General features: G+C 39.5%; 1 protein-coding gene across 2 annotated transcripts; it reads left to right on the forward strand.

Annotated features, from left to right (window-relative positions):
- The first annotated feature begins 5,925 nt into the window (after positions 1-5,925).
- LOC136234783 (branched-chain-amino-acid aminotransferase 2, chloroplastic-like) lies at positions 5,926-8,537 on the forward strand. 2 transcript variants are annotated; one of them, XM_066024255.1, is made up of 10 exons: positions 5,927-6,243; positions 6,360-6,421; positions 6,502-6,688; positions 6,786-6,962; positions 7,119-7,250; positions 7,336-7,434; positions 7,501-7,617; positions 7,689-7,784; positions 8,124-8,236; positions 8,309-8,537. In XM_066024255.1, exons 1-10 carry the CDS (start codon positions 6,187-6,189, stop codon positions 8,418-8,420), a joined length of 1,152 nt encoding a protein of 383 aa, XP_065880327.1. In that variant the 5' UTR covers positions 5,927-6,186; the 3' UTR covers positions 8,421-8,537. The 2 variants fall into 2 exon arrangements, with proteins under 2 accessions (XP_065880329.1, XP_065880327.1); XM_066024257.1 differs by lacking the exon at positions 6,360-6,421 and having other exon boundaries at positions 5,926-6,243.
- Positions 8,538-23,582: the final 15,045 nt, after the last annotated feature.

Genomic DNA, 23,582 nt, shown 5'->3' on the forward strand with positions numbered 1-23,582 from the left:
TCTTAGTAAAGAACATGATGAATTTCGGGATTCGATAGCCCCTTAGGTAATGATTCTCTTGATCAATACTCCTCGAATAGGGCTTGTGAAACTTTGGCCTATCGACTTGCCGAAGTCCGAGGCCATAGAGTTCCTACACAATATCCCTTACAACATCAACATTTACTCATTGGTTCCTAACTAGGACCAGTTGGACATGGATTTGAGGAACATAAAAACCCTCCACCAAGGTTGCTCCCACCCCCTCTCAACTTCACCATGGCTCCCCAAGTCATGAATTAGCTCTTCTTCCCGGGTATAGTTATAGGGTGCATCTTGCCTATTAGTGTGACCTACAAATGAATAGATGGAACAATATGTGGGTTAGGCCTACTCCCGTTTGGAATGTGGCTCGGAGTGTTGGAAGGTTTGAGAGTGCTATCATCCTTCGATGGTGGAATTTGGTATTTTTCTCCATGCTAGTCTAATTTCTTCAACTGAGGCTGCACCTTCATTTCCGTTTGCTGGAGAACCGGTAGGGCTTGAGTCAGCTTGATCCTTCTTATTTTCACTTAACAGGTCAATCTTGTGGTTAACCAACAGCAAAGTAACATCATAATTTTTTACCAAAGCCTAAATCATTTTGGCCATATCGCCAAAGGTTGTAGCCATAATTAGAGAATTTTTCTCATGTGTAATTTGTAGGTGAGGTCCCTCATTGTTTTGGGTTGGATAAAAGAAACTCGGATCATTGCTCCTTGAAGAAGTGGGGAGTGATCCTTCAATTTGCTCAATAAGATCAACAACTTGTCTTGTATTACCAGGCACAACATCTGCACCACCGAACACAGTAGTATTGTTCTCTTTAGAACTCTTTTTTGGCAGCGTGTTGGTGTCCTACCGAGCGTGCCAAAATATTGTTTCATTTTTTTTGTTTCTTATGATGTAAGCGTGTCAGAAATTTTATAGGAAAATCTCAAAAGTTGCTAAATCTAATTTCTTGAACCAAACAATTGTGGTAAAGCCGAAAGGGCGTAAAAACCTTTAATTCTACGGAACAAGATTAATTGAACAACAATGTGCCAAAATTAAACAAAGTTGAATTGAAAGAACTTGGAAACTTGAATTTGAATTGCAAAGAATTGTATTAAAAGTAAGCTTACTGGATATGAAAATAATAAAAGAGAATTCTTAGGAAATAAATACAATCAACATGAAAACTTGCTAAATAAAATATTGTAAGTTTCAGAGTTGGGTCTGACTTTGGCCCTGTTTGGGAATTAGCTGTTAGCTGTTAGCTGATTACATTAGCTGTTAGCTGTTAGCTGATTACATTAGCTGATTTGACTAGCTTATTTGATTAGCTATTTGTGTAGATCTGTTTGGTAAAAATTAGCTGATTGATAATAGCGGTTTGTGCAAAAAGACGAATAAGGGCATTAATTTTGGCGCAGGAGAAGAGTGAGTCTATTTATTAGGGTTAAAGAAGTCCATTAATTTTAATATTGCAAAACGCTAATTGAAAAGGCTCCTTTTAAGAGCTTTTTCTAAATTAGCGTTTTCATCCCAAAACTCTCTTCCAAACCTCTCTCCACCAAACACTCCAATTAGCGGTTTCAGTGGTCAAACCTCTAAAGTTGGTCAAAACCGCTCTTTTTATCCTAAAACGCTCTTTACCAAACAGGGCCTTTGTGTGTTGCACTCTCTTTTATGCCAATTTTTCTATGTATATTGCGATTGCACGTCCAAGTAACTAAGACTCGTGATCCGCATAAAGGAAGGTTTCCCCATGATCAAAACTACTCTCAATTTCATCCATAAAAGATTCTTACTTATCTTTCTTTTTTTCCAAATTTTCTTTCACCACATTTTCACATAACTAACTCAAATAACCAAATTTTGGCCCTATTTGGGAATTAGCTGTTAGCTGATTACATTAGTTGTTAGCTAATTACATTAGCTGATTTGACTAGCTGTTTGTGTAGACCTGTTTGGTAAAAATTAGCCGATTGATAATAGCGGTTGGTGCAAAAAGACGAATAAGGGCATTTCTTTTTTTAATACTTAAAATAATTAGGGTTAAAGAAATCCATTAATTTTAATATTGCAAAACGCTAATTTAGAAAAAGCTTAGCGTTTTCATCCCAAAACTCTCTCCCAAACCTCTCTCCACCAAACACTCCAATCAGCGGTTTCAGTGGTCAAACCGCTAAAATTGGTCAAAACCGCTCTTTTTATCCCAAAACGCTCTTTACCAAACACGGCCTGTCAAAAAAACCCTCAAATAACCAATTAATTATAATTAGTTAAATAATTACTGATTAATTAATATAACTAACTAAGAAATCAGTTAATTAACTGTAAATTACATATTTAGGCTAGAATTATAATAATTTAGTAATTGAGCTTGAATTTCTAATGTTACAAAATTAGGTGAGAAAATGTATATAATTACAAAATTAGCCCCAATTAAAATGTGGATTACTAAACCCAGCCACTAATTTATACTTCTAGCCCTTGGAATAGACCGAACTACCCTTTGCACTAAATTTCAAAAAACCCAAAACCTCTCAAGAACCCTATACGAATTTTGCTCAAATCCGAACAAATTAGTGAACCGAATCATGGATGGTGACAGAAACCGTAAAGGAAAAGCTAAAATGGTAAGATTTACCGCTTTATTTCGTTGATTTTTAGATCGAATTGAATCTGTTGGTTATTTGAAAAAAATCGTCGGAATCGCAGTCGGGCGTATGAACATCACGCCCGATCTGCGGTTCGGGCGTATGAGTATCACGCCCGACCAGTGGTGCGGGCGTGATAGCCACATGCCCGTACCAATGGTAGGGCGTGACACTCATACGCCCAAACCACTGATATGGCGTGATACTCATACGCCCGCCCAGTGGTTCGGGCGTGATTCCCTTACGCCCCACGTTGTTTTTGTATAAAAAAATATATTATTTAACATTTTAGTTATTTAGTGTAATTTTATAATTTTAGTTTAATTTTAGTATAAATTAAGTATAGTTTTAGCATGATTTTTATAATTTTATTAATTTAGGGTAATTTTATAAATTTAGTATAACTTTAGTATAATTTAGTATAAATTGAGTATAACTTTAGTATAATTTAGTATAAATTTAGTATAATTTAGTATAAATTGAGTATAATTTTAGTATAATGTATTATAATTTTATTAATTTAGTGTAATTTATTATTATCATTTGTATTAATTTAGTAGTATTTTAGTATAAATTGAGTATAAATTGAGTATAACTTTAGTATAATTTAGTATAAATTGAGTATAATTTTAGTATAATTTATTATAATTTTATTAATTTAGTGTAATTTATTATTATCATTTGTATTAATTTAGTAGTATTTTAGCATAATTTTATAAATTTAGTATAATTTAAATTATTTACAATTTTATTAATTTAGTGTAATTTTTTTTTGTAGACGGAGCGGCCTACTAGGGGTGGGAAATCCATCCCGTCATCTGCTCGTCGGCTAGATATGGACGACGAGGATGATACACCACGGCATACGAGATTGCGTGGTATAGATATATCTGGTCGTAGGCGGAGAGGGGCTGCGACGGAGCAGGTGAGGAGGGGGCCGATTGCGGATCAGCCCGATATTCATGGATCAGAGGGGGCGACTGATTTTGAGGACAGAGAGCCTGATAGCGATTCTTTTCAGGACTACCTGGATGTGGCAGTCCGGACAGTGCGACAGTCTGCAGTTGCACATGATCGCGAGGTTGAGGAGAGCGATGAGCAGCCGACCCCGGGGAGACAGCCGACCCAGCGTGTAGGAGGTCGTTTTACGAGTACAGGTATTTTTTATAATTTTAGTATAATTTTAGTATATTTTAGTATATTTATAATTTTAGTATAACTTTAGTATAACTTTAGCATATTTTAGTATATTTTATTATTTTAGTATAATTTTAGTATAACTTTAATATAATTTTAGTATAATTTATAATTTTAGTATAATTTTAGTATATTTTAGTATATTTATAATTTTAGTATAATTTTAGTATAACTTTAGTATAATTTTAGTATACTTTAGTATAATTTTAGTATAATTTATAATTTTAGTATAACTTTAGTATAATTTATAATTTTAGTATAACTTTAGTATATTTTAGTATAATTTATTACTTTAGTATAACTTTAGTATAACTTTAGTATATTTTAGTATAATTGTACTATAATTTGGTATATTTTAGTAATTTTTAGGATACTTTAATATAATTTTATAATTTTCAGGGACAAGCAAACGTTCCAAAGCTAGTGAGGACGAGAGCTGGGTAGTTACTGCACCGGTTGATGGTGGTCCCGTTGATGGTTCTGTGATTCCTAGTTTTCTATGACATGTTGCCTCACGGATGTTGGGAGGAGAGATTCGGTCGTTTCTGACATGCTACAATAGATCAACAACATGCCGAGATTTGTGTCAGTGGTTTTCTGATGCGTCACCCAAGGTAAGCATAATATAGTGTGTCAACATTTATTGTAATTTGTATTTTTAACTATAAACATAAAAAACATTTAGTAATTGTATAAATTGTATATGTGTCATTTTACAGCTGAGGGAGATGATCGAGAGGACTGGTTTGTCTCACCTTCCACATGCAATGTTCAAGAAACTCGACACTCCGCTGTTGACTGCGTTCGTGGAGCGGTGGCAGCTTGATACGAACTCATTCCATATGCCGTTCGGGGAGATGACTATCCAGCTGCATGATGTGTGGCAGATTCTTCGGATCCCGATCGACGGTCCGATGGTGTCCAAGTCTCCCCTACTGACAGGCTTCATGCCATGTGCATGATGATGTTTGGGGTGAGTCAGGCTGAGCTTCTGTTGCCGACCCGACGTTTATGGGGTGGTGGAGGTGTATTTGTTGGGGCTGTACAGGGGCTTCTGACCGAGGGTAGGGATGACGCTACTCGGGCCACAGCGTGGATGTGGCTTATGCTTGGATCCACTCTGTTTGTTGACAAGAGTGGAGATAGGATTAGGCCGGCCCATCTTGCTGAGGTTTACAACGGTGTTAGCGGGGCAGCTGGACTATCATAGGAGTCTGCTACACTAGCCATGTTGTACCGGCAGCTGGGGATAGCGAGCAGGGGAGACTGTTCAGGTATATGCGGATGTTTGACTCTACTGCAGGCATGGATATACGAGTATTTTCCGGTGTTCCGGTCGCATAGAGGAGCTCACTTGATCCCAGCTGACCATGCCCGTGCACTGAGATGGGAGGTCGGGGTACCAGGCAAGACGACCGCCCGACTAGATACCTTTCGCGGGCTGCTGGATCGTATGACGGTGGCAGAGGTATTTTATAAAATTTTAGAATTTATTTAAGTATTATTTATAGTATATTATTATTTTTTTATTGAGTATTACTTTTTTTCAGGTGACGTGGTTGCCTTATGGTCCTGTCCCCGATGATGATCGGCTTCGAGTGTCCTACGCCGGTTGGATACGGTGTAGAGACATCGTCGAGCCGTATATGTCCGATCGAGCGCTGCGACAGGTCGGATATATTCAGCCTATCCCAGCTGAGCGTATTAGACCTGATAAAGCAGTATGACCATGGAGATCTATAGCGTATAAGCTCACGCATTCCTTAGTCACAGTTGAGGATACGTGGCGGAGATTTCCATCGGCTCGAGGCATTGATCGGAGGAGATGCCGACCCGTTGGATACGATCCCACTGCCTGTGAGCCTGCTTATATGGACTGGTATAGGCGACATTCGCATCCCCATGAAAGGGTATTTTCGTCCTTTCACGGGGCTAGGGGTGGGAATTTGGGGCTGGGTTTAACAACACGTGTAACAACTCATTAGTACATTTAAGTTGGAAATTTATGTATAAAAAAAACAGGCAACAATAAATAATCTAAATAAATTGAAATGCTATAGAAAGAGAAGGTAGATAAGATCGTTGAAGAAGAACATGAGTCATGCAAATCCAAATCCAAATCCAAATAAAGAATGAAGTAAAACAGAAACGTGTTTCAGTTGTCTCTATATCTATGGCGCTTCATCCTCCAAAATCTTCTCATACTATTTTCTTAGCTATCCCTATCTAAGCTTTTTCCTATCTGTTATTTCACGTCAAAAAATTGCCATTTTGTCTTAAAAGTGGCACCTCTTTCAAAGACTACATAGCATAAATATCAGAAGAAATGATTCGAAGAGGATTATATTCATATTCATGCCTAGGCCGATTTCAATACCTGCAGGTTTGTTCTCCGAATTATTATGTTATTTCTCCGCAATTATGATTCAGGATTTAGTAATTTGTAAGAAAAACAGAGTGATGAGATATGAACAACATTCTCTGTTATTCTTGTTTTAGGGCTTAAAACGTAATCTTTGCAAAAACTACTCATCTCAATCTACATCATCGTTGGCTTCTGGGTAGGTTGAAAAACCATTGTTCAATGAATCTCCCCTGTTTTTTTTTTTTTGTTATGATTTTGGTTTGTTGGATTTGGTAGTGGTGGTGATGTGGAGGAGGAGGAGTACGCTGATGTGGATTGGGATAATCTTGGATTTGGAATAACACCAGCTGATTACATGTACACAACCAAATGCTGTAAAGGTGGATGCTTTGAACAAGGACAACTTTCTCCTTATAGAAATCTTGAATTGTCTCCTTCTGCAGGAGTCCTCAATTACGGGCAAGCAAGTTTCCATTTCATTTCATCCCCATTTTTTAAAATTCATAATCTTATCTTTAAAGACGTAACTAAACAAATAAATAAAACTGTGCTGTGGTCAGGGGTTGTATGAAGGGACAAAAGCATATAGAAAAGAAGATGGACGTTTACTTCTGTTTCGCCCAGATCAAAATGCAATACGAATGCAAATGGGTGCTGATAGAATGTGCATGCCCTGCCCTTCCATTCATCAATTCATTCATGGAGTTAAACAAGTTGCTTTCGCCAACAAGCGTTGGGTAATACTTATTTCTTACCTCTAATTCTACTTATTTCTTGTGTTGTGGTCAAGCCAAATTCGGATGCTATCCCTTTTTATAACGACATGATTGTATCACTTTTGGACTTTCTTGGTGAGTATTAATTTGATGAAAACCCATGTAATGTAATAAAAGGTTCCTCCTCCAAAGAAAGGAAGTCTGTACATAAGACCTTTGCTAATGGGGAGTGGTCCTATATTGGGTTTGGCACCGGCACCTGAATACACATTCCTTATCTATGCTTCTCCTGTTGGAAACTATTTCAAGGTCAAGTTTCCCTCTTCGTTTTGGTTACTGGAAGTTGATTGCTCATCATATTTTTATAATATAAGGATTTATCATGGACGAGCAGGAAGGTTTAGCACCATTAAACCTAGTTGTTGAAGAGGAGTTTCATCGTGCTACTCCAGGAGGAGCTGGTGGTGTCAAGTCTATCACCAATTACGCACCAGTATGTCTCTTCTTTCATTTACCACATAGGAAAGGAAAGAGATTGATCTCATGTTTCTTTATGTAGGTTCTGAAAGCAATAGGCAGAGCTAAAAGCAGAGGATTTTCTGATGTTTTATATCTTGATTCTGTACATAACAAATATTTGGAAGAAGTCTCTTCTTGCAACATTTTCCTTGTTAAGGTATTCTATTTGCTTTCTGTAAACTCTGCAATTATCCATATGTGCAACAAAGTAAATCTATCTTTTTATAGGGCAATATAATTTCTACTCCAGCTGCAAATGGGAACATTCTGCAAGGCGTCACCCGACGAAGCATCATTGAAATTGCTCGCCATCAGGGTTACCAGGTGATAACATTTATAATTCCGGGTAGAAAAGAAAGCAAGAAAACACAGATTTCATTTTGGGATTAAGAATCAGACGGTAACATCCGTCGCCTATTCCGTCAGTGATGTCATAATTTATGGACATACAAAACTATTTGACGGAAATTTCTGTCGATAAATGTAATTTTTGGTATTTTCTCATCATGACCCCTTGTAGTTATGCCACCATATTAATTCCCATGTATAAAACTAGGAAGAGGGGTGAAGCCAGGACAAGATCAGCAGGGGTGATTATCTATGGACCCTGGCTCCTCCCCGAATAGGAATGTTATATTGTGAATAAACAATGAAGTGAATCAGGTTGAGGAAGTTGCTATTCCGGTAGAGGGATTGATGGATGCTGATGAAGTATTCTGCACTGGAACGGCAGTTGGAGTTGCTCCTGTTGGCAGCATCACATATCAGGATAAAAGGTAAAACTAATACTTATTTATCAAGTCCTGTAATGTGATGTAATTTATGTTAAAAATTTGTATACAATGCAGAGTTGAATACAAAGTGAAAGCAGAATCAGTATCCGAGCAACTCCACTCCATTCTTGAAGGAATCAAAACAGGTCACATTGAGGACAAACAAGGCTGGATCCTTGAGATATAATCATCTTATCTTATTCAAACAAAGAATGAAACTTTTCATTGTAATATTTTTATTTACATTATTAAATTGTATATATTCAAACTTGCTAATATATATATATATATATGATTAAATCAACATCAAATACATAAAAGAAAAGAATAAAAACATGACTCTTAGTCTTACAAAAAGAAAATTGGTAATCCAATCCTCAAAAGTCCTTGGCTATAACAATTTATAATTTACTACTCATATATAATTAATAGTTTTGCAGAGGATGAACCAGAACATGCAACAATAAATGAGAGAAATTTCACCCAAACATATTCTGCTGACATGTCAAAATAAATATCTCCTTGTTAGATTTTATATTATATCCCGGACGTAATATATTTTAGGATAAACATATTCTGCTGCCCTGCTTAATTGCACTCTGCCGGCATGGAATCTGCTCGATCTGTTTAGTACAAGCTGAGACTCCAATTCACGTGTTTGGTGATTGCAAAGCCGCTCGGGATGTTTGGAAGTCAGCAAGTTTGACAGTGCGGATTAATAAGATTTTAGCGCGGGATATACATGTATGGAATTCAACCTGCTTTGATTCGCTCGGGACAGACGAGTTGCTACCTGTTGTTGTCTGATGCGGACATCCTAACTGGGATCGCTGATCACACGCGCTCTGGCGGATCCTCAGACATCAGACCCACGGAGGTTGTACCTAGGAGGGCGGATCCCCAGGACATACGAGCGGGGCGGATCTAGGAGTACACAAGGAGGTGAATCAACATCTACCCCTCGGCGGATCTCGGTTTACTTCCTCCCGAAGTAATTCACCAACAACCCTGACAATCCGTACCTGTACCATTGTACTGATTGTCGGGACGTATCACCTATTTTACCCTTTACGGATAGCCTTATTGAAACCCTAGTAAGGGGTAGCAGTGGCGGAGCCAGAGCTCAAGGTCCGGAGGGGCTCAATTGCATGAAGATTTTTTTTTAATAACGACTTAAGGCTTTGAATCATAGTAGTCAAATCGAAATTTTCAAATTTTTGATAATATAAGGGTAAATTTGATCATAATTGGAAAAATTAAGGTACAAAACAACTGAGATTCAATATGAAGTAAGGATAAGTTGCAAAAATACTCTAATGTTTACACCTAAGAATAATTTTACCTCTAACGTATAAAATGGTGCAATTTTACCCTTAATATTGGGAGCCAAGAGCAATTTTATCCCTAACGTTGACAAGTTTGGTCAATTGGAGAAATTATTCATCAAATTATTTCCTCGGTAATGAATTTTGTAACTAAAAAATATAATTAAAAATAATAAAGGAGAATGAGGTTAATAATGATTAAAAATGATATTTAATATTGATATTTTTAAAGGAGAATGAGGTTTAAGGGAAAAAATTAAAATGAGATAAAAAGTGAAGAGATGGAGATTTGAACACAAGACCACTTGGTTGTAGAGATGCTTTTAATTATCACTACCACCAACTATGCAAACTTAGTTTCATGTTATATAATTACATTCTATATTATAAGTATTAATTTTAACTATTTTGAGGGGCTTCTCGGGACTGAACTACTATTCGTCAAGGGTGTTCCGGAGGGTTGGAGGGTCGGGAGACCCTCCCTTACCCCCCTAGATCCGCCCCTGAGGGGTAGTCCTTGTCTTTTATTATCATTAGGAGGATGTATTTAAACCTTCATTTTTGTAAGGATGAACTAACTTTTATCAATCAAAATCATTCTCTTTGAGAACCTAAGGTTTATACCTTGTTTATTGGGATTCACTCCTTCTAGTTTAGCTAGAGAAGAACCTCTTTGTTGGTTTACGATTAAAACCTTCATTTATCGCTTTCAATCTGTATCAGTTGGAATCAGAGCCGATCGTTTCCTGACCCGAAACTTCTTTTGGCAATGGTTCAACCCCGACAACCGCAAGACTCCATGGAAACCAGTGACCGGAGATATGAGGAGCTGAGGGAGCACCTCGCGGAGCAGATCCAAGCCAGCCATGAGCGGCAGAAACAAACCGACCAACGGTTCCTGGAGCTAGCCACCTCCCTAGAAAACTTCAAACTAGAGGTTCTGGCTCTAATCCGACCAACCGCAGGAGGCTCAACCCGGAGAAAGGAAGGAGTCCCTGAACCGCAGCTTCTACAAATAGGTCCTAGGGATCCTAAGGTAAGAAGACCCAACTATGTCTTTGTGCATAATGCGGATAGTGATAGTGATGACTTTGAGGGTATTGGGGATGATAATACCGTTAGAACTATGAGGGATATTGGGCCTGTTGACAACAGACGTGTGGATGTTGCTAGAGTATACCCAGGTCTAGGAAACTTTGATAGAGATGATGCCTTTAAGCTAAAAATAGACTTACCGTCTTTTGGAGGCGAACTGGATATAGAAGGATTCTTAGACTGGTTATCGGAAGTGGAACGTTTCTTTGAATATGCTAGGATTCCTGATGAGAGGAAAGTGAGGCTGGTGGCGTATCGCCTGAAGGGTGGCGCATCAGTTTGGTGGGATCAGATGAGGGAAGAGAGAAGAAGAGGGGGCAGAGATCCGATTAGATCTTGGCTACGGATGAAGGCGATGTTGAGGGAGCGGTTCCTACCGCCGGATTATGAGCAGTATATTTACAGCTCCTACAGGGGATGCTCTCAAGGGACCCGAAGTGTCCATGAGTATACCTCCGAGTTCTTGAGGCTTTCGGCAAGGGCCAACTTGTCAGAAACTGAAAGCCAAAAGACCTCTAGGTATCTAGAAGGGTTGAGATACAACATCCAGGATCGTATTGGCACACAGATGGTGGTTCGAGTACAAGATGCCAGGAATTTAGCCCTCAAGGCTGAGTCTCAACTAACCGGGAGATCCAGGAGATCCGCCACTACTGAGTATACGCCTGGAGGAAGAGATAACGTGAAGTCTTATGACAAAGGCAAGCAGGTGGCGAGTGCCAGTGGGGCCAAGATCAATAGTGTGGGAAGGGGATCTGTCGGGGATACTAGGCCGTATAAGGAAGCACCTATACCACCTAAGAGCAACAATCCGTATGCAAGGCCAACGCCTTTTAAATGTTTTCGGTGCAATGAGCCAGGCCATAGATCCAACGAATGTCCTAGGAGGAAAAGCGCCAACATGGTGGAGAGGTATGAAGATGACTATGACGAAGGGGATGAAGTATTTTGTGAACCCTTGGGAGAAGATGATGATGAGGCGGATGAAGAGAGATACGCCATTCATGTGGTACGGCGTTTGTTAGTCTCCAGCCGGAGAGAGGGAGATCAGAGGCACCGAATATTCAGGACCCACTGTCTCGTGAGAGGGGGGCGATGCAATGTGATAATAGATAGTGGGAGCCAAGAGAACATTGTGAGCAGCAGCGCCGTTCAGAAATTCGGGTTGTTGGCGGAGGCGCATCCCGACCCCTATAGGGTGGGATGGATCAAAAACATGGGTGAACTTAGGGTGAACCAGAGATGGAGGGTACCTATTACGATTGGTGATTACAGTGATGAAGTCTGTTGTGATGTGGTCGATATGGATGCCTGCCACCCATTGTTGGGCCGACCCTGGCAGTTTGATAACGATGCCACCCACGCAGGAAGAGAGAACACTTACAGATTTGTGAAGAATGGGGTGAAGTTCGTACTTACGCCAATGATGAGAGAGCCAAAGGCCGACGAGAAGTCTACCTTGGTAGTCTGTCCTACACACAAATCATTTGTCAGCGAATGTGAAGAGAGCCAGATGGTGTATATGGTAATGGTTAAGGCGAATCACGAACCCTCCCAAAGGGGTGAAAGGGAGATGCCAACTGAGGTGACCCGCCTACTTGGCGAATATCAAGATCTGTCCCCTGAGGAATTGCCAAGTGGGTTACCACCTTTGAGGGACATCCAACATCATATCGATCTTGTGCCCGGGGCTAGTTTACCAAGCCTCCCCCATTATCGAATGAGTCCAAAGGAAAATGACATCATGAGGCAAAAGGTGGAAGAGCTCATTGAGATGGGATACGTTAGGGAAAGTATGAGTCTATGCGCTGTCCCAGCCCTACTTACGCCCAAGAAGGATGGATCTTGGCGGATGTGTATGGACAGCAGGGCTATTAACAAGATCACTATCAAGTATAAATTCCCTATTCCAATGATAACAAGTTGAACGGTTCAAACTTCACCGACTGGTTTCGTAACCTCAAAATCGTTTTGAAGTTCGATAAGATAGGGTATGTACTTGATACATCGATACCCCCTATCCCTGCTGATGATGCTCCCATCGAAGAAATTGATGCTTACCAGAAGCACAAGGCTGATGACGATCATGCGGGATGCATCATACTTGCATCGATGACACCGGAATTGCAAAGGCAACATGAGGAAATGGATGCATATTCCATCATCATGCACCTAAAGGAGCTGTTTGGGAAACAGACTAGGTGCGAACGCTACGAGATATCCAAGTTGCTATATCGTTGCAGGATGCAAGAGGGCACATCTGTGATGACACATTGTGTCAAGATGATTGGCTATATTACCAAGCTTTCTAGTATTGGATTCGCGATGGATAACGAACTAAGCATAGACTTAATTCTTCAATCCCTCCCAGAGAGTTATTCACAGTTCATCATGAACTACCAGATGAATGACTTGCAAACCTCTCTTGAAGAGCTTGAAAATATGCTCAAGTCAGTTGAGCCCAATATGAAGAAAGACAAGGCAATACCGGCTCTTGTCATAGAGGGATCAAAGATGAGGAAGGGAATTTTCCCAATCCTAAACATCCCAGGAAAGGCAAGGGAGCCATGCCCACTAGAGCTAAGGGAAAGGAAGTGAAGAAGCCCAAAGGAGAGTGCCACTTTTGTGGTGAAGAAGGGTATTGGAAAAGAAACTGTTTGGTGTACCTAGCTACCCTCAAGAAGGGAGAAGCCGGGACTTCAACATCTGGTATGTTTTATATTGAAATAAATACAATTTCGCAGTCTGAATCTTGGGTATTAGATACCGGATGTGGATCTCATATTTGTATGAATATGCAGGGACTCAGACGGACTAAGGAATTGAAGAAAGGAAGCATAAACTTGCGAGTAGAAAATGGAGCAAGAGTTGCCGCCCTCGCCATTGGAGATTATGCTTTGAGTTTGCCCTATGGGCTTGTAATAGAATTAGGGAACTGTTTGTATGTTCTAGAAATGTCTCGTAACATTATTTCTATTAGCCGTCTTGTTGACGACGGTTTTCATATTTCAATAAAAGACAAACATTGCGATTTTTATAGAGATGGGATTTTCTATTTTTCAGGAATATCACAAAATGGTATTTATGTGCTAGATGACAAAATTTCTGTTTTTGCAATTGATACCAAAAGACATAAGCTAGATAATTCAACTTACTTGTGGCATTGTCGTTTAGGCCATATAAACAAAAGACGCATGCTTAAGCTACATCAAGATGGGCTCATAAATTCAATTGATCCTGAATCATTGGAAACATGCGAAGCATGTTTAAAAGGTAAAATGACAAAGACACCCTTTAGCAATAAAGGTGAGCGTGTATCAGACACTCTAGGATTAATACATTCCGATGTATGCGGTCCTATGTCAGTCCAAGCATGAGGAGGATTCAGATACTTCATAAGCTTCATAGACAACCATACCCGATATGGTTATATCTACTTGATGAAGCACAAGTCCGAAGCTTTTGAGAAATTCAAATGCTTCAAAAAATGAAGTAGAAAATCAATTAGGAAAGAAAATAAAGATACTTTGATCCGATCGAGGTGGTGAATATCTTTCAGATGATTTTCTGAATTATCTAACTGAATGTGAGATATGCTCACAATGGACACCTCCCTATACACCACAACACAATGGTGTATTCGAGAGGAGGAACCGGACCTTACTAGATATGGTACGATCCATGATGAGCATAGCATTACTTCCAAAGACATTTTGGGGCTATGCCTTAGAAACTGCCCTCTTCACCCTAAATCGAGTACCAACTAAATCCGCTAGTTCCACACCATATGAATTGTTCGTTGGTAGGAAACCCACATTCTCATTCATTAGAGTATGGGTTTGTTCAGCATTTGTCAAACGCGTAGCGTCAGACAAACTAGATTCTAAATCTGATAAGTGTTTCTTCATTGGATACCCTAAGGAAACTGTGGGATATTACTTCTATCATCCGGATGATCAGAAAGTAATAGTATCCAAGCACGCAACCTTCTTAGAGAAAGAGTTTCTCGAAGAAACAGAAAAGGGAAGCATGATTGAGCTTGATGAAGTTCAAGAACAAGAAACACCGATTGAAACAACAGAAGCGGTTGAGAAACCCGAAGCAGTCACATTAGATGAGACTCAAGTGCCACCCATTCGTAGATCACAAAGAGTTCGTGAACTCCCAATTAGATATGGTTTTCTAGTGGGAGATGATGATGAGGTTCCCGTGTTAGACGACGAACCCGAAAACTACGAAGAGGCTCTTAACAGTCCAGATTCTAAAGCATGGCTCGAAGCCATGGATTCTGAGATGGATTCCATGTACACCAACCAAGTGTGGACTTTGGTTGATCCACCCGAAGGGATAAAACCCATTGGGTGCAGGTGGATCTTCAAAAAGAAGACTGACATGGATGGAAAGGTTAGCACCTACAAAGCTAGGTTAGTAGCGAAAGGATATCGTCAGAAACAAGGAATTGATTATGATGAAACTTTCTCTCTTGTGGCTATGTCCAAATCAATCAGAATAATGCTCGCTATTGCCGCTCACTACGATTACGAGATTTGGCAAATGGATGTGAAAACAGCTTTCCTAAACGGAAACCTGCTTAAGAATGTATATATGATGCAACCTGAAGGTTTCATATCAAAGGATGCAAACAAGGTTTGCAAACTTCAGAGATCCATTTATGGACTCAAGCAAGCATCAAGAAGCTGGAACAAGCGTTTTGACGAAACCATAAAACAATCTGGTTTCGAACAAAATTGCGAAGAAGCTTGCATTTACAAGAAAGCAAGTGGGAGCTCAGTTGCATTTCTGATATTATATGTGGATGATATATTATTAATGGGAAATGACATAGCTCTACTACAGTCGGTAAAAGTATGGTTATCAGGTAACTTCTCCATGAAAGACCTTGGTGAAGCAGCTTATATACTTGGTATAAAGATCTACAGAGATAGATCAAGAAGACTGCTTGGTCTTTCACAGGCTACATACATCGAAAAGGTGCTAAAGCGGTTTAGCATGCTTGAATCGAAACGAGGTAACTTACCCATGGTACATGGAGTAAAGTTAAATAATCATCAATGTCCTAAAACCGAAGATGATAAGAAGCGCATGGCTGTAATCCCGTACGCCAGCGCAATCAGTTCGATTATGTATGCTATGCTTTGCACTAGACCTGACGTAGCGTTCACGTTAAGTATAACGAGTCGTTACCAAGGTAATCCGGGAGACGAGCACTGGAATGCCATCAAGAACATTCTTAAGTACTTGAGAAGGACTAAAGACACTAGTGTACGGAGAAGGGGATCTGAAAATAGAAGGATTTTCAGATGCCAGTCATCTCACAGATGAGAACGATTTTAAATCCCAATCAGGATACCTGTTTATCTTGAATGGGGGCGCGGTCAGCTGGAAGAGTTCCAAGCAAGGAAGCGTAGCTTTCTCTACGACCGAGTCAGAGTATATCGCTGCTGCGGAAGCAGCAAAGGAAGCGGTTTGGATTAAGAAGTTCATTACTGAACTTGGTGTGGTTCCTGACATTGTAAATCCTATTACACTGTACTGTGATAACAATGGAGCCATTGCGCAAGCAAAGGAACCACGGTCTCATAATGCATCCAAGCATTACCTGAAGCGATACCACATTATAAGAGAAATTGTGGCAAGAGGAGATGTGAGAATAGAAAGAGTACCTACTGAGGACAACGTTGCAGATCCGTTGACAAAGCCCTTAACCCAGAAAGTACATGATCGTCATCTTAGTTCTACTGGGATAAGTTGTAGAAATAATTGGCTTTAGTCCAAGTAGGAGTATGTTGGGGTTTAGTGTCCTATAGACAACTGTTCTAGGATACAAACTTAATGTAAATGAAGTGTTATTTATATCATTTGTTTTAATGAGATATGGTTTCATAACTATATAAAGGCAATCCCTTTTAAGAACTAAATAAAGTCTAATAAAAGGAAATCCATAAGTTTGTTTAAAGTGATTATAAAGTGTTCATACAAGCATGAAGTGAGACGAAACTTTATAATAAACTAATAAACTTAAAACCACCCCAAGTCAAGTAATATGTTTAGGATTGACATATCACTGCTGAGACTTGCATGTAACAATGTCTTCTGTCGAGATAGAAAGCTGATCTCACAAGCTTCATATATACAGATATCTGGACAGTTACGTGGATCCAATGAAAAGGAGTTCATTAGGATTGGGGACCCGACTTGAGATAACAGGATGGGTAGATTCATCCTTGTCACCTGTTCATCTCATTGGTATTAATAGGTATAAGTAGTCCTCAGACTCAAAGGAATGTTAATTAGTGATTCTGGATTACGGAATGTGATGCTTTGATCCTGTTGTAACACGATCCATAACAGAGATGACTCTGGGGTGTGAACGGCAGACGTTGGGTATCACATGAAGTAATTGTAGGATAATTATACATTGGATTGAGCATTTGTCACTCCCGATAAATGGGAGATACGTGTTGAAACACCTTTCCATAAGATTTTGATTTAACAAAATCATCCATGATTAAGAGACAATTAAATTTATGTGCTTTGTTTTAATTGTACTAATCCGTTTGTTCAATGTTGAGTATAAATATAAGTAAAAGATAAATATAAGCAGTAAGACAGGAAGAGGTCAGCATAGAAGCCTTAAGTATCAAGCTGAGTGGAATCAAACTTAGCATCAACAGATAAAGCCATACATGCCCACAACAACTGTCTCACAAAGCTAAGCTGACTAAACTTATACTCAGATTGGAAATTGTAAATGATAAGGTTTTACGAAGTAGAAGCTGAGTGACTCTTCAGGACAGCATGAAAAAGTCGTTAGCTAAAAGACAATGATTACCGCCCCTCTACACTAATAATTGAATCCTTGGAAAAACGCAGAAGACACATTCCAAGATGTATGGGTCACTGGAGTATCGGTAAAGGACAACTGGCGCAAAAAGACAGCCATACGCAAGAGGACAAGCCTGACATCTGAAGAAATGCAGAGGAAGGGAATGGCTGGAACAGTCTGAAGCTGACCAGAATCTGTCCCCTAAAAGAGCCGTTTTAACATTAACGGCTACATCATTTCAAAATGATCCAATTCCAGATTTTCTCCTATATAAGGACAATCAAAATCCTTGGATCATTGCCGAATAACAAGAAGAAAAATACAAGAGAGAAAAGATACAAAAGCACTCATATACAAAAAGAGATCTTACACCCATCTTTCATTCTTTGTGTAAATGCTAGAGTGATTACTTGTAATCTTCTAAAGTGTTCTTTATCTAAGAGAAACAAGTGTTTATCAATTGTAAAATTGAGAGTGTAGTGCTGAGTGTTTGGTTGTAAACATTCAGTGGTAGAGAAATCTAGGTGCTGGGCTGTAGCACTTAGTAGGAGTTGAGTAGACGAATAGAGGAATGTACTCTTGCATATTCAACTGCCTTGTAATTGGTTTGTGCTCTACCTTTAAAGAGCTCAGTATTGGATTCTAAAAGCCCGGAGGACTCTGGGGACTGGATGTAGGCGGAGAGGCCGAACCAGGATAAGTGATACTGAGTAATCTCTAAACTCTCTCTCAATATATATATGTGCATGTGTTGTATGTGAAATTTACTCAGCATATAAAATTGTTTAAAGTTGACTCTGAGTAATTTCAAGTGCTGAGTTAGAAGATGACCTCCAAGAGTGTCAATATCTAACTTATAAATAAAACAGCTTTAGTCAATATCCGTCCAAAGCTGTCTTATAGCATATCTTGCCAAGCTGACCAAAAGCTGAGCTGACCAACTTGCAAAATAACTAAGCCAACATACAATTAATCGAAAAAAGTTATATTAGTTCCTAACCCCCCCCCCCCCCCTTGGAACTAATCACACGGGACCAACAAGTGGTATCAGAGCCTAAGCTCTCTACTCAAAGATATAACTATCTTGAGCGGATCCCATAAATGGGTGAGAACAGCACTCGTTTCCTTCCAGGGAACCAAACAACACAGATACTCCCTGAGGGATTATCAATCACTAGGCCTCCCCTATTCTTCGGATCTAATTATACATTCTGGAAGAATAGGATGAAAAACTTTATACAAGCCACAAACATGAGTGCATGGCTTGCAATTGTTCAAGGTCCACATGTGCCATATAAAACTGTTGACAATGAGAAAATTGTCAAGAGCGAAGCTGAGTGGACAGAGGATGACCTCAGAAAATTACAAAATAATGCCTCGGCTATAAATATGCTTCACTGTGCTTTAGATGCTGCAGAATACAATAAGATTTCAGGTTGTGAGTCAGCACAGGAGATTTGGAAAAAGCTTGAAGTGACCTATGAAGGCACCAGTAAGGTTAAGGAGTCCAAAGTCAATCAGCATATGAGACTCTACGAGCTGTTCGAGATGAACGAAAACGAAGACATCTCAGAAATGAACTCAAGATTCACCAACATCATAAATGAACTCAAAAGACTTCGAAAGAACTTCACTGAAGAGGAACAGGTGAAGAAAATCCTGAGAAGTCTACCTAAGAGCTGGCAAGCAAAGAAAACAGCCGTAGAAGAAGCTCAGGACTTGACTACCTACAAATATGATGAGCTGATCGGATCCTTGCTGACCCATAAGATCTCTATGAAGAACTTTGAAGCTAAAGAACAGTCTGAAGATAAGAAACAGAAATCACTAGTGATGAAAGCTGACTCCACAGAAGCTGAGTCAACTGATGATGAGGAAATGGCTATGTTCACTAGAAAGATGAAGAAACTGTTCAGAAGAAGTGACAGAAACAACAAAAGGCCATTCAAGAAAGGTGATAGGTACAAAGCTGAGTCCAGTGACAAATATAAGAAGGACAGCTCCAAGTCCGTCACATGTTTTGAGTGCCATCAAACTGGGCACATCAAGTCAAGCTACCCAAACCTAAAAAGAGATAAAAAGGGAAACAAAAAGGCAATGGTAGCAACATGGAGTGACAGTGACGAGCCAACATCATCCGAAGCTGATGCAAATGAAACGGCAAACATATGCTTCATGGTCGATGATGCTGATCACTCTCAATCTGAGCAAGCTGACCTCTCTGATGAAACTGACCAAGAGGAACACAACAATGAGGTAACATCCCTACTTTTGCTTAGAAACGAAATGGTAAATGCCTTGAGTGATTTATACACACTAACTAAAAAGTGTAACAAGAAAATCAAATCACTCAGCAGGCGGTGTGACGAGATTGAAGAGGTCAAGCTGAGTGACCTCAGATATCTCCTCCAAGACAATGCAGATTTACATAACAATATTCAAATAATGCATAAGTCTGTCACGAAGGTCCAATCTGAGTCAAAGAAACTTAGAAAGGATGTTACAACCTTACAGAGTCAAATAAGAGGCTCGAGTAGAAATAAAACCCATGCTGAGTATACAAGTACTATCCAGCATAAGCAGTTCACTCAATGTGAATGCTGTGGAAAAAGGGGGCACACAAAAGAAGTGTGTTGGCATAACAAGCGAGTCGTCCAATGTGACTTCTGCGGAAGAAAAGGACATTCCACAAAGATATGTTGGCATGCTCAGCACAACAATGCTGACCGCACTCAGTATAACCCTCAAAGGGTAAAATTTTGTGACTTTTGTGGTAAGCCAGGCCACACTATAAAAGTATGTCGTCACAAATTAAAGTATGATTTTGCACCTGTTTACACTAACAAGAAAGGACCCAAAAAGAATTGGGTACCTAAAAATGAATAGTTTCAAATGCAGGTTAGCTTGACATGCGTAGAGAAGTCAAAGTTGTGGTATGTAGACAGCGCATGCTCAAGGCACATGACAGGTGATGAAACACAATTCATCACACTAGAGCTTAAACGAGGAGGAAGTGTAAGCTTCGGAGATAATAAGAAGGGTAAGATAGTCGGCTCAGGTACTATCGGAGGTAACCCAACTATTGAGTCAGTCTCCCTAGTTAAAGGTCTCAAATACAATCTACTAAGCGTAGCTCAGCTTTGCATGAGTGGCAGAAAGGTTGTATTCGATGATACTAAGTGTCAAATACTCGAGGGGAACACAAATGAATTGATTTTAACCGCCCCTCGCGTAGATAATGTATACATGCTAAATTTAGAAAAACAGTTTTCCAAAAACATATGCTTAGTGTCTAAAGAGGATAACTCCTAGCTATGGCATATAAGACTTGGGCATGTCAGCATGGACCTTCTTGCCAAACTAGCTAGAAAGCAATTAGTTGAGGGATTACCCAAATTGAAATTTGAGAAAGACCAATTATGTAAAGCTTGTCAGCAAGGGAAACAAACCAAAAAGTCATTTCAAAGTAAAAATATTGTCTCAACTAAGAGACCATTGGAATTACTACACTTGGATCTTTTCGGACCTATCCAGCCACTCAGCTTGGGAGGTAAGAAATTTTCCTTGGTCATTGTAGATGATTTCTCTCGGTACACTTGGATCATCTTGCTGAGTAGCAAAGATGAAACTTTTGAGATGTTCACTGCACTTATTAGAAAGCTTGAAATTGACAAAGACCTAAAAGTAGCTCATATTAGAAGCGACAATGGTGGAGAATTCAAAAACCAACAGTTTGATGAATTCTGTGAAACCAGTGGTATTGACCACAATTTCTCTGCTCCTAGAACACCTCAACAGAATGGGATTGTTGAAAGGAAGAACAGAACAATTGTCGAAATTGCTAGAACCATGCTGAGTGAAAATAGGCTTCCAAAGTACTTCTGGGGTGAAGCTGTCCACACAGCATGCTATATACTGAATAGGGCTCTAGTAAGACCTATACTTAAGAAAACCCCATATGAACTTTGGAAAGGACGAAAGCCCAACATTGGTTACTTTCGTGCCTTTGGTTGTAAATGTTTCATACTCAATACAAAGGACAATCTTGCAAAATTTGATGCTAAAGCTGATGAAGCAATCTTCTTAGGGTACTCAACTAACAGCAAAGCATATAGAGTCTATAACAAACGAACTCAGGTTGTAGAAGAGTCTGTCCATGTCGAGTTCGATGAAGCTGACCCTGCAGGAAAGACAACTCAGCTCACTGAAGATGAACCAAGCTCAGCTTCCGCTGATCAAAATGGAGCCTCTAAATCATCAATACAAGGGCTGACCAAAGGTAAGCAAGAAATTGAAATAACATTTACTGACCAATCTATTCCTGTAGAGATTGCAGAAACACCTGTTCCAAATGACTCAACATTGCCCAAAGAAATAAAAATCCCAAGAGGACACTCAGAAAAGTCCATTCTTGATGCTGCTGACAACAAGTTGATGACCAGAGATCAGCTAAGGAAATACCTCAGCAATGTCGCATTCGTCTCAGTACATGAGCCAAAGAATTTTGCTGATGCTGAGCTCGATGAATATTGGATAAATCCCATGCAAGAAGAGCTCGACCAATTCACCAGAAATGAGGTATGGGATTTAGTGCCTAGACCTAGGGATCAAAAGCCTATAGGAACTAAGTGGGTTTTTAGAAACAAACTAGATGAGCATGGAAATGTGATAAGGAACAAAGCTCGACTTGTAGCCCAAGGCTATAGCCAGCAAGAGGGAATTGACTATGGGGAAACATTTGCACTTGTTGCTAGGTTAGAAGCAATACGTATATTGTGTGCCTATGCCAGTTTCATGAACTTTAAGTTATACCAAATGGATGTCAAAAGTGCATTTCTTAATGGTTTCATAAACGAAGAGGTATATGTTAATCAACCTCCTGGGTTTGAAGATCCAAAATTTCCAAACCACGTTTATAAACTTAAAAAGGCCCTGTACGGCCTAAAACAAGCTCCAAGAGCTTGGTATGAAAGGTTAACCAACTTCCTGCTGACCAGGAACTATGTCAGGGGAAAAGCTGACACAACCTTGTTCATTAAGAAAAAAGGGAAACACACCCTGCTTGCACAAATATATGTAGATGATATAATATTTGGTGCTACTGACGAATCTTTCTGCAAAGAATTTAGCAAACAGATACAAACTGAGTTCGAGATGTCCATGATGGGGGAACTCAACTTCTTCCTTGGACTCCAAATCAAGCAAGGTAAGAATGGCATCTTCATAAGTCAGTCCAAGTACACCAAGGAAATGTTAAAGAAATTCAGCATGATAGATTGCAAACCCATATCAACCCCCATGGGTACTGATACTGTTCTATGCAAAGATGAGAAAAGTAAGTCAATAGATAGCAAACTCTATCGAGGTATGATAGGTTCCCTACTTTATCTCACAACTAGTAGACCTGATATACAGTACTCGGTATGTTATTATGCGAGATATCAAGTTGACCCCAGAGAATCTCATCTAACTGCTGTAAAAAGAATCTTTAGATATTTGCAGAGCTCAATTGATGCAGGTCTATGGTATCCAACTTCAAATGACTTCACACTCATTGGATATACTGATGCTGACTATGGACGAGATAAGCTAGAACGTAAAAGCACTTCGGGAGGATGTCACTTCCTTGGAAGCTGTCTAGTATCTTGGTTCAGCAAGAAGCAATCATACGTAGCCCTGTCTACAACTGAAGCTGAGTATGTGGCTGCTGGAAGCTGTGTTGCTCAAGTTCTATGGATAAAGCAACAGCTTGAGGATTATGGAGTAAAGACTGAAACAATAGAGATCAAGTGTGACAACAAGAGTGCCATTGATCTGTCCAAAAATCCAATCCAACATAGCAGGATGAAGCATGTCAGCATAAGGCATCACTTCATTAGAGATCACGTACTAAAAGATGAGATCAAGCTGACCTATGTGCCAACAAATGAACAGCTTGCAGATATCTTCACCAAGCCCTTGGCACGTGAACAATTCAACATACTAAGGGAAGCTATCGGTATGTCTAATCCCCTTCAATAATCCTCTAATGAATGTTGAGTGATTGCCATGTTGAGTGAAAATTTGAATGCTGTACAAATGC

Source organism: Euphorbia lathyris, chromosome 7 (genome assembly GCF_963576675.1).
Source record: "Euphorbia lathyris chromosome 7, ddEupLath1.1, whole genome shotgun sequence".
NCBI classification, from domain to species: domain Eukaryota; kingdom Viridiplantae; phylum Streptophyta; class Magnoliopsida; order Malpighiales; family Euphorbiaceae; genus Euphorbia; species Euphorbia lathyris.